Raw genomic sequence first — 12,747 nt, 5'->3', positions numbered from 1 at the left:
ACCCACAAGGGATTGATTATGATGAAACCTTATCACCGGTGGCTAAGATCAAGTTCATTACAATAATGCCTGCCATAGTTGCATTCTATGATTATGAGGTATGGAAAATGGATGTTAAAATCACTTTCCTTAGCAGAAAAATAATAGTGGACATGTATATAACACAACGAGAGGGTTTTGAACATGCCAAGTATCCTAATAAGGTGTGCAAGCTTGAAAAGTCAATCTATAGATTTAAACAAGCATCTCGTAGTTGAAATATTTGCTTCCATGAAAAGGTCAAAGGGTATGGAATTTTTAGAAGTAAAGATGAGTCATGAGTAAATGTCAAAGGTAGTGGTAGTGTTGTAACTTTATAGTGTTGTATATGGATAACATACTACTTCTAGGAAATAATACCCCAAATTTACAAGAAGTGAAATCTTGGCTTGGGAAATGCTTCACTATGAAGGATCTAATAACGGAAACATATATACTTGGGATAAGAATTTACAGAGATAGATCAAAAAGTATAATAGAACTTAGCCAAAGTACTTACTTGGACAAGATATTGATGAGGTTCAATATGAAAAAATCAAGAAAGGGGAACTGCCTATGCATCATACTGTAAACTTGAGTAAGACTCAATGTCCCAGTAGTGATAATGAAATGGACAGAATGAGTCGAGTCTCATATGTTTCGGCTATAGGATCGATCATGTATGCTATGGCGTGTACTTGTCCTGATGTCTCATATGCTTTGAGCATGGTGATTCGATATCAAGATAACTCTGGTACAAGTCATTGCTTAATAGTAAAGAATATTTTTAAGTATTTGAGAAATACAAAAAATATATTCTTAATTTTTGGTTGCAAATATGAACTAAGAGTGAGTGGGTATAATGATGCCAGTTTTCAAACGGATAAACATGACAGTTGTTCATAATCCAGTTGACTATTATTATTGAATGGTGGTGTAGTGACTTGTAAAAGTTCCAAGCAGAAGATAGTGGCAAGCTCTACATGTGAGTCTGAGTATATTTCAGCTAGTGAAGCCGCAAAGGATGCAACCTAGTTAAAGAATTTCATTGGCGATCTTAGAGTTGTTTTATCAATCCAAGAACCCATGAAAATCTTCTATGATAACGAGGGTCCAGTCTCCTTGACTAAAAAACCTAAGGATCATGGGAAATCAAGGCACATATCCTAGAAATACCATTACAACAGACATAAGGTGGAAGACGGTGACATCGTGGTGAATAAGTAGAGGATAATCCAGTTGATCCTTTCACAAAGGTGTTGAGTAAAATCAACCACTTTGATCATGCTAAGAGCATAGTCATGAGAGATGGTATTAGTTTTAGTAGTTAGTTGCTATTTGAAACAATTATAATAGTGGTAAATTGTAATTGATTTTGGTGATTAAATAATAGTGATTTGTTTATGTGTTAGTCAAATAGCATCTTCGATTGTTTATTGTTGTGTTTTGTTTTTGCATGTTTAGAATCTACTTCTCGAGTATTAAGTTACTCAAACCTCCACACACGGTCATACTCTTGGGGATAAGTAATGATTAAGTCTATCATGGAGTATTAGTAGATTGCCCATGGTTATTAGACATAGCATAGATAATGCGACTAACACTCATGAGCACTTAACGGAGATTTAAGTATTGGAAAACCACCACTTAGATAGATTACTTCATAGATCCAATCACGAGTAATTCTAAGATAATAATATCTTTTATTCTTGAAGCAAAGATGCATAAGTTATAATTTACAATTATGTTGTGCTATGGTATTACACAAACACAACCATAAACGGATGCCATAAAATGTATGTCCATGTATGACATGATGATTCAATTATGATTATGTAGTCAAATTTTATTCGCTCTATTTTCCTTAATAGGAAAATGGATATTTTGGGCCCTCAGTGATTTGATGTTGACATTATAGTATTGGGCCCAACCTGGACTAGATTAATGTGTTCAAATCATGTAAGTCTAATAAGGTCATTACAAACCGGAAATCGGGAAACATAGTATTGGACCATGACATTGATTTATATCCATGTCTCAGGTTCATATGATATCTTATAGAATGAAGGAATAGATGGTCACTTATCTAAGTGTTCTTTTTAAGAATATGATTCCGAGTTTGGCAGTAGCTACGGAAGCATGCTTTGTTGATTAATTAGGAGCCTTGTGACCAATAATAGGTGATGAATTAAGTAGGAGGCTGTTAGAATAGTGTCAAATTCCATAAGTAATTGATAAGACTATCCATTAATATCAAGGTCCTTTTTGGGTTGCCCTCAATGATCCAAATAGTATTAGGATGTTATAAGAGAGAAAAACAAAAAAAAAAATTAATTGATCACACAATGATAAATTAATTAGAAACAAGTTTCAAATTAATTGGATTCAATTAGAATTAATCTGGAATTAATTTTTGCAAATTAAAAGGTGCATGGACTAAATGTTAATTATTTAAATAGTTGGATAGTTGGAAAGTTTTGGTTCCCTTGGAAATGGATGGAAGAAAATTGCAAGGATAATCCGTGTCAGTTTCGTCCAAGACATGGATAAAAAAAGAAATTGAATTCTAGATTAAATTGAATTATTTAATTATTCAAATATGCTTTCTTTCTAAGCAACCAGAAAGTATAAATATCCCCACCCAAGCACCTAGAGAAATCATCCCACTCCTTATACACTGGGAGTTTTCTCTTTTCTCTTGATTAATTCCTTAGTCAATCTCTATTATTCTAAGCGATAATTTCTAACATCAATAATTTTGTATTGTTGGTTGTGAACCATTAGAGGCAATCTACTCTGGTTGCTATCTTCCTTGGCTTGTTGGAATTCGATCTACATCAGTAGATCTTCAAGCAAATTGGTTTTGCTAAAGGTTAGTAATTCTTGATCCGTCTTGTAGTTGTTCATATTATTTAAGTTAAGATCCTTGTATGTTTTAATAGTTTGTTTGCCTTAGATTAAAAGTACTTGTTTCCGCTGCCATATGACAAACTAGGAAGGATATAGAAAACCTATCAATTATATCTTTCTCAAAAATATATTCAATACTTTAGAAAATTCCAGAAATAAATACTTAGCATGCTCACAACATTCATAATTACTTGTGTAATAAAAATTTATATCATAAAAATACTCTTATTTTTTTCATATATCTCATAATGGGAAAAAAAAGCTTTATGTACTCACCTTAATAATTAGGTTAACTATCTATAATGCCTATCCCTCTACTTTCCCCATTTCTTCTTGAATTCCTATAAAATTGTTCCATTAATAATTAATAAACCAATTATGTTTCTAACTATAAACTATGCACTTTTGTACATAACTTAGTCATTTGGTTCTTTTAACCAATATGACAACTCCTTGGATAAGTTTGTATCTCACAATGTGAATCGATTCAAATTCACATGGATTAAATAAGCAACTTGTACTATTCTTGTTAACAAACTATAATAACATCAAGAAATCTATTTATCTAATTTTATGTATTTTTAGTTCAACCCTTAAGTATCCAACCATATAATATTATATAATACATGTTTTTTTCTTGTGAATAAAAGGTTTACTCAATTTGTATTGCAATTATCCAACCTTAATTTAACCATATAATTAAACCCTAAAATTCAAGGTTCATGAAAGCTTTTATAATTCTCAAATTAAAACGAATCAAAAACAGGATAATTGCTTCTTACCATGATTTCTTAGGTTGGATGACAAAAGCTCATTGTTTCCCTTTGATTCTTATTGAAAATCACCTTTGCACAAGTAGGTTCACCAAGAACAACTACATTTGAGCTTTAGAGATTTTTGGAGGTGAAGATTGATCAAACTAAAAGGATTTATGCTTAGAATCCTTGGGTTAACAAGTGAAAGTGGCGCATGCAATATGTCAACGCAACTTACTACAATTGGTACCACAATAAAAAAAATTGACCTGTGGGCCCACTCATACACCCTAATATGTCGGTGCAAGGTGAAGGTATCCTCACCTAGTTGACTCAACCAATTAACTCATTGTGTTTGATTTTTCATTTTTCTCTCAACTTTGACTCTAATAACTTCCTCATACAAGCTCCAAATGACTCAGTTCTTTTGTACATCATGTTCTTAATAGCAAGGGTTATCCATTGATATATTATAATCATTATTTTTAAATTATGAAGTCACCCTTTTAAAGCTCTAAAATAGGCCTCTCGAGTTGTTGGGATATTTTTCCCCGACTTAAGTTTTTTTTAGTTACTTTTTCTTAGTTTATAAACTATCTGCCCTATCTTCGAACGTCCACGACTCTCACATATGAACTCGGATTTGGTTGATTCTTTTAGACAAGGGTTCTTTTAAAGTTACTACAACTTTAATTTAGAAAGCTACTACATACAAGCCCGATACCTCGAGTTATAAGGCCATAAACATAAGGTGTTGCACACTCATTAATATTTTTTAGAATATTAACATTTTTACAATGTTAATATTCTTTATATTATTAACATTCTCTATAATGTTAATATTCTTTGTAATATTAACATTCTTTATAATGTTAACATTATTTACAATTCCAATATTCTTTTTAATATTAACATTCTTTACCCTTTTCGTATAAAAACTTTTAATATCTCTTAGAATATAAAATATTCAAAATCTACAAAATACTATTTCTAAGATGTCATAACTCTTTTATTTTGAATCCAAATGACTATCTTTTTAAATTACTTTATTTATTGTATTATCTTTCCATTGAAACATTTACTTCAAAATTATCATACCTTTAGGCCTAATTTTTAACTCAACTTAGGACACGTATAACTTTTGTGAGATTTCTACATTTAACTTATTTATAACATTTATCTTAATTTCACTACTATATACACTCTTAACTAGTACATTTCCATAGATAACTATAAATAAAACATATTCAAGCATATATTACATACAAAATGACCAAAATACATTTTTTGACGAAACTACCATTTTATACCTCTCACACTTTTACATAACTATTTCATACATTTGAATCATTTTATTTTATTACTTTAACATCCTAAATATCCTAATTTTTAGGAGGCTAGATATACACAACACACACTTACACACTCTCACAAACATATTATTTCCCCATCTATTTCCCTATCACAATTTGTTGGGTTTTATTTAAAATCATTTTCCCAAAAACGCTAAAAACGGCAACAAATGCTTTGAAAATAGAATAAACTTAAAATTCTTTTTAAACCACCAAGGATTATTTTGAAAATCATGGAAAGATTAACAAAAACCATAGAACAAAAAAGTGTTACAAACTTTGAAGACTTTATTCCTCTTAGGAAGTTGAAAGTTGATGAAGATGGCAAAAGACTCAAAATAGAGCTTCTCTAGAAGTATCCACCAAGCAATGATAAACCACTTCAAGATGCTAGTATTCACTTGTATTAAGTTTTTCTTAAGCCATTATGACTTATACCAAATAAGTTTTAAGGAGAAGCAACTTATGAACCTTCAAATCTAGCACCAAATTGCAAGAAAGAAGTAGATGGAGAGAGGCTCTCAAACTCGGAAATGGCAACCCAAAAAGAGAAGATAAGAAGTGGAAAAAACTCACTAGTTTTTGACTTATATACTTCTTTATATACTTGGACACATGTAGGAAGGCACCATATCATCTGCCTCAAAGGAAAAGTATGGAGCTTAAATGGAAGACCTCAAGCAATCTTATTCCTCTTGTATGTACCTACAGTTTTGGTGACAAAAGTCAAGACCAAATGTGTTACACACTCCACCTCATAACTAGTTAGTTACATGTCTAAATAAGTGGTTATTTAAAGTGCCCAAAAAGTTGTACATAACATTTATATTCATACCTTAAGAATATAACTAGTTTTGTTCTCTTTTATTATCATTCCCAATAAATAATAGTTTCCTTATTAATTGCTAAAATATTATTTTTATAAAATAATAATTCTCCAGTTAAATACAAGTGTTGATAATATTTATTAATAATCAAATTACTCTAATAAATAATCAATAAGTAGTAACTTGTTATAAAGTGTGACCCTATAGGATCATATGTCATTAGCAAATATCATTCTATAATAACTCTTTGGCGTAAAGATCTTTCACAATTATCACTAAAGTTTTGATTGGGATAAAAATAGGGAGATAGTGGTCGATGTTTTCTTGTTTAGAGAGTGGTTGTTCTTTTATTGTTTAGAGATTAATCGGTGTTGCTCAAAATGGAGGCGGTGACGTCTACCGAACTGAGAAGTGAAAAGTGAGGCAGTAAGGTTAAAATAAATATGCATATGCATATTCTAAGAGAATCGCAAAAAAAAAAAAAAAAAAAAAAAAAAAGAAAAAAAAACTTTTTTTCTACATCTGCATAAACATTTTTTTAAATAAATATGCATATGCATAAAAAATATGAATATGCATAAAAAATTATTATTTTAAAAATTATTTTTAAATAATAATTCGAAATATATACAAATATTTGCAAAATTAAAAAAATAAATCAGAAAAAACTGCAAAAATGGTCCATGTGCTTTGTATTTTTTCAAGAAAAATGTCGAAACCTCTAAAGATTTGGATTGGTGGTCCTTTTGAGCTAGTATTGTTGCATATTTAGTCCCTTCGAAAATTAAAATTACTGTAATACCCTTGTGTATTTTTTTTCCTATTTTTATTTCATTTTTTTAAAAAATTTTAATATTTATTTATGTATTTAAATAATTAAAAAAAATAATAAGGAGTCCACCCCCCCCCCCTCTCATCTTCGTGTTGAAACTCAAACACACACACACTTAAACATCTTTCTTTTTCTCTACCCCTGTTCATCACCATCCCTGTTCACCCATAATTGTGAACTAAAGGGTGAGTTCACCCATTTTCGCTCCTCATCCCCTTATCAGTGACCTCATAAGCATCCACCAACGTCATGACAGAATCATCTTTATGACGTGAATCCAACCACCACCCATCATCACTTTATTGTTATCATGAGCACCACAACCTCCAACATATTTACTAGAATCGGAGCCATCACTATCACCACCTATACTAAAATTAAGGCCACCACTACCATTGACTTCACCTATACACTCTATCTCTATCTGAAATGTGAATCAGAGCAAAAAAAAAAAGATTGAGGAATCGATTTCACCTCTGTACTTTACCTCTCTCTGAAACTTAAATTAAAGCCACCATCCACCTCCCATCCCTCATATTCCACTTCTCCCTTTACTCTAGAACCGACGGAGACTGTACCGATGTAGGTGAGGAAGTCACCAGCTCTGCAACAGGAACATATGCAGTTGGTGGCTCTACAACAGGAACGAAAAACAACTTCAAGAAACCATCGATATCGATGACGATTATTAAGGTGTTTGATCTTCGAATCGTACCTAAGGAATCATTGAAGGAGGAGGCGTTGTCGGAGTGACTGCTTTGTCGAGATTAGAGATCCACCATTAAATTGGGAGTAAAGATCCACCGTTAAAGTCACCTTATGAACAACTTGCAATACATTGATTAATTGTACCGTACAAGTCGAGAGAGAGAGAGAGAGAGAGAGAGAGAGAGAGAGAGAGAGAGAGAGAGGACCCATAGTTATTATTAATAAAACTTTAAATTAAATATAAAAAAACATAAAAAAAATATCAAGATGACATTGTAGTCTTTTCAGATTTTTCGAGAGACCAAAACTACAAGTAAACTTGCACAAAAGTTTGGATGTTTTTTTTTTTTTTTTTGAAAAAAATGCATACCACATGCCACATGGACAATTTTTGCAATTTTTGTCTAAAATTAATTTATTTATTTATTTAAAAAAATTCTTTTTCAGTTTAGCGAAAATATTGTATATATTTCAAAATTAATATTTTTTTTTCCAAAAAACTATATTTTTGATGCATATTCATATTGTTTTGTGCATATATATATAATGAGAACCACAAAATATATATATATATATATATATATATATATATATATATATATATAATGAGAACCACAGGACTTAAGAACTTTTTTTCTATATAATATTTATGGAAACAAACAACAAAAAATATCATTTGCTACATCTAAGACTATCTAAAAAAAATTGAGAAACAAACAATTTTTTCATGTGCCTCTATATATATATATATATATATATATATATATATATATATATATATATATATATTGTTTTTTTCTCAATTTTTTTAGATAGTCGATATTTTTTGTTGTTTGTTTCCATAAATATTATATAGAAAAAAAAGTTCTTAAGTTTTGTGGTTCTCATTATAACTCAACTCTCTCTCTCTCTCTCTATATATATATATATATATATATATATATATATATATATATATATATATATATATATATATATATATATATTGGATGTACTAAACGATATAAAAGATATGATATAACTTTATTGTAATTGTAAGTTATCATTCATAATAGAAGAAATAATAGTAGAATTCTTATAAGCTGTGGAAGAGCCGAAGAGCAGAATGGGACAAATATGATGTGTAAAGGACAATATATTTAAATCACAAAAAGCAATAGTAATAATGATGTTACCAATTTCACTCTTTTGCCTCCATCATATTTTGAGTTTTAAATCAAGGAGAAAAGTAAAGTTTTAGTTACATTTATTATGTAATCATATGTCAATTTTATATAGATTTTGTTAGACATCGAATCACATGGTTCTTACACATAAGGCTGAAGGGTATGGGCGCGGTCCCAGACCGCAGTTTGTGCCACGTCAACCAAGAACACCGCCCCCAGACCGCGGTCTGGTGCGGTCTTGGCCGCAGTGCGGTCCTTAAGTGCCGCGTTTTCTGATTGGTGGTTGGGAAAATGAGAGGATTGACCGGTTGTTGGGTATTTAATTTTTTTTTTTTTTTTTTTTTTTTTTTTTTTTTTTGCTTTTTCTTTCTTATATATACATATCTAACTTCATGTTTTTTCACAACACAATCTCTTCTTTCTCTCAAAAAACTTTTTTAAAAAAATCAACACTCTCTCAAAAATGTCATCTTCTTCATCTTCTGAAGAATTTCAGACTATTTTTGATACCGCTATTGCGTGTGTTCAAATGGCGGAACAAACATACAACGTTGTATGTAACAACGCAGCTGCAAGTTCTCAACGGAGAACACGAAGATATATTTGCAGAAATCGTGAAGAAGCCAACCAACGTTTGGTGCAAGACTATTTTGCAGAGAATGCCACTTATCAAGGGTATTATTTTCGTAGGCGCTTCAGAATGCTCAAATGTTTATTCGAACGTATAGTTGAAGATGTAACGAGGGAGTGCAGTTTTTTCCAACAATGCTACGATGCTAGAGGTACACCCGGTTTCACTCCCTTACAAAAATGCACGACCGCACTTCGTCAGTTAGCATATGGCATTCCATCTGATGCGTTAGACGAAAGTTTTAGGATGTCTGCTAGGATCGCACGAGATAGTCTCCATTTTTTCTGCAAAACTATGATTTAGTTTTATGGTCCAAAATATTTACGTAAGCCTACACGTAATGACATCATGCAATTGCAAGCTCATCATGCTAGTGTGCATGGGTTTCCTGGAATGCTAGGAAGCTTAGATTGTCTCTATTGGGCATGGGAAAATCGCCCTACAGCATATCATGGGCAATTTACTCGAGGTGATCATGGTCACGCAACTGTCATACTTGAAGCAGTTGCATCACAAGATATGTGGATTTGGCATGCTTTTTTTGGTTCTCCTGGTTCGATTAACGACATCAACGTTCTTAATCGTTCACCAATATTTAACAACATATAGGATGGATCTGCACCAGATTCTTCTTTTCAAGTGCGTGGAACGCCATATAAGTATGGTTATTATCTGGTCGGTGGAATTTATCCTGAGTATGCTGTGTTTGTTAAATCGTTTACAGCTCCACATGGTTCTCGACGAAAGAAATTCAAGAGAGCTCAAGAAAGAGCTAGGAAGGATGTTGAGCTTGCTTTTGGAGCTCTAAAGAAACGGTGGTTCATATTGAAAAAACCAGCAGCTTATTTAGGCGAGGAAAAACTTCAAGAAATCATGTATACATGTCTTATATTGCATAACATGATTATTGAAGACGAAGGAAGAGCGATATGTGCGTTTGACGATGAAGAAACCATACCAGAGACACAACCAATAGAAATTGGTGGCGAAGAGTATATAAACAGGAGAGCAGAGATACGTTGCACTGAAACATTTCACAATCTTCGCAATGACTTGGTGGAACACATTTACGGGGTTCAAAACATTAACCTTAATTTGGATCCACCGGATGACCCCGAAGACGAGTTCTCGGAGAACGACTTTATGTAGTTTGCTTTAGTTATTTTATTTGTGTTTTTTAAGTTTCTAGGATTATTTAAATGTCATATGTGTGGTTTTCGTTTTTTTTTTTTTTTTTTTTTTTTTTTGGTAACGCAATGTAATGTTTTTTTTTAATTTTTAAGTAATGAAAAATTATGTTTTTTTATTAAAATAGAAGTTTTATTAAATTAAAATAGTTAAAAAAAAGAAGTTTTATTAAATTAAAATACTTAAAAAAACAAAAAAAAAAAAATGTGTGGCACCACTCCCTTGGTGTGACAAGAAACCACACTTGAGTGGTAAAAAATGACGTGACGCTTATGTGGCGAGGGATGGAGTGCAGTTTCGGTGGCACCACACCCTCAGCCTAATAATATGGATTTTATATAGAATTTTTTTAAACCGTAATATCCAAACAAATCACGTCGATGTGTTCCAAAAGCCATGTGAAAAAAGAATATTTAAAAAATGAATATCCACCGACAATAATGAGTCATACAAAATTGTTCAAAAGGTATTTTGATTTTGGTTAAAATTCCACTTTAACGGTTCAAATGGTTAAATTTAATAGTTTATACTTAGGTTGAAAATACTTGAAAGAAAGGGATCGAATATACCAAACGTATTGAAAAATCGTCCAAACTAAATTAAAATTAAAATATGTAGTCTTCAAATTGTTCCAGAAATTAAATTGTTGTTTTAGTAATATAGTTTATGTTATAATATAGTACTTGTTTTAGTGAAAACGTTACAATAGTATAACCCAACTTTATTATGTTTTTTAAAATTTGATCATTAAACTCTTTTTATGTGCAGTAAGTGGTTAAAGTTGTATTTCACATATTAACTAAGGAAGAATTCCCGCTTTACCGGATGGATTCGCCAAAGAATTGAAAAAGATTTTTATTGAGTTACAAATAGCTTATTACAAAAAAACCATTTTTTAATGATATAATGACAAAAAGATAACTTGCATTCCTGCATGCCCAACCTCTATTGTTTTCATGACTCGAGGTGCAACATATGCATAGGATCCAATTTCAGTCCTGTTGTGATATATTAAACTTAGATATTAGTATTATTAATTAAATATATTGAAAAATGAACCTTGGAAAAAGGTGTAATATACCATTGGCTCGGAGGAACAAAAGTAATTGGGATGACCAAAAGGAAACTAATTAGTATTTGAATAGATTAGATAAAAAAAACAAATAATCCCATATAACATGTGTGAGGGAATATCTTATAGCTGCATAGAAATTTTGACATTTAGTGTTGGGTCAAAAATATAGTTTATACTTTGCGTTTCTAGGCTTTAATAGTTTTCGGTCATGTAATATGTGTTTGCAGTTGTGTGTTCACGGCCCAAGTGGGTGTTTACGGCCGTGAACTGGTTCACGGTCGTGAACCTGTTCACGGCCCATGTTCCATATAAATATATGTAAAGGTGAGGAGTGAATGTGTGAGTCTGTACGGCTAGAAATGAGCTTATGTGTGTGTACTCTAAGGTGTTCTAGAGAGAGAAAGTAGAGAGAAGAATAGTGTGTGTGTGAATCTCTTGTAAGGATCTTCATTCATATCATCAATACATTGGATTCATCTTATTCTTCTTCTCATTCTTCTTCATTTGATCTTGCATCATCCAATTGATCGGGATTCCACACCATCAATTGGATCTGATTGATACATCAAGCGAAATTTGGGACTTACATTTAGTGTCTCGTAGAACCCTATACATGTTAGAACATGAGGAAATAGAAATCCAAAAAGAATTAACCCAAAATCTAGTTATAGCTTTGATCAAATCTAAAGTTAAACCCTAGATTCATCTCTCTGTCAACATACTAAGCGCAATCGTCTAGATAAGTCAACATAGTTCATTACAAAAGTCAAAACTGACTCTGATGATTAACATTGCATATAGCTCCATATGAAGGTAATGTTCATGGTTGTTGGGACAATGTAAATCAGATCAAACAGAAAAGAATATGAACAAATGAACAAAACTTCCATTTCAACTTTAAGTAAAAGACATGTAATCACTAAGATAACCACAAATCAACTATCATTACCCATAATCAAAAGTGTCCAGATTATAAACTTATAATTACATGTACTTTGAAAAAAATTCTACCTAGTTATAGCAAATATTATCCAATACAAAGAAAGTTCCACTGTAATAATTGGGTAGGTTTTTCAAATAATATGAAAAATGTAATGTTATAAGTGGGTCGAATTTTTAAGTTACAATGTCCTTACAAAAAAAGTTTAAAAGTACGATGTTATAATAGCAAAATGAATGAAAGTAAGATGATAAATTTCATACTTATTACCTTCTTACACTTTAAAAAGATCATAACTTGATGTTGAGTTTCTAGCCAACAACATTTTGCTTGTGAGTATTCTGG

The 12,747-nt window shown here is 31.4% G+C and overlaps 1 protein-coding gene across 1 annotated transcript; it reads left to right on the top strand.

Moving 5' to 3' along the window:
• The first annotated feature begins 9,031 nt into the window (after positions 1 to 9,031).
• On the top strand, positions 9,032 to 10,348 carry LOC145131515 (uncharacterized). The gene is made up of 2 exons (XM_079066190.1): positions 9,032 to 9,350; positions 9,825 to 10,348. The coding sequence occupies exons 1-2, from the start codon at positions 9,032 to 9,034 to the stop codon at positions 10,346 to 10,348; spliced, it is 843 nt and encodes a 280-aa protein (XP_078922316.1).
• Positions 10,349 to 12,747: the final 2,399 nt, after the last annotated feature.

Source organism: Lactuca virosa, chromosome 8 (genome assembly GCF_052849685.1).
Source record: "Lactuca virosa cultivar CGN04683 chromosome 8, Lactuca_virosa_CGN04683_v6, whole genome shotgun sequence".
NCBI lineage: Eukaryota > Viridiplantae > Streptophyta > Magnoliopsida > Asterales > Asteraceae > Lactuca > Lactuca virosa.
This window is presented reverse-complemented; position numbering and strand designations above follow the sequence as displayed.

Coding starts and splice junctions, on each gene's coding strand:
- LOC145131515 (XM_079066190.1), top strand. CDS start 9,032: ATGTCATCTTCTTCATCTTCTGAAGAATTTCAGACTATTTTTGATACC. Junction 9,351..9,824: donor ACAATGCTACGATGCTAGAG/GTACACCCGGTT, acceptor GATCTGCACCAG/ATTCTTCTTTTCAAGTGCGT.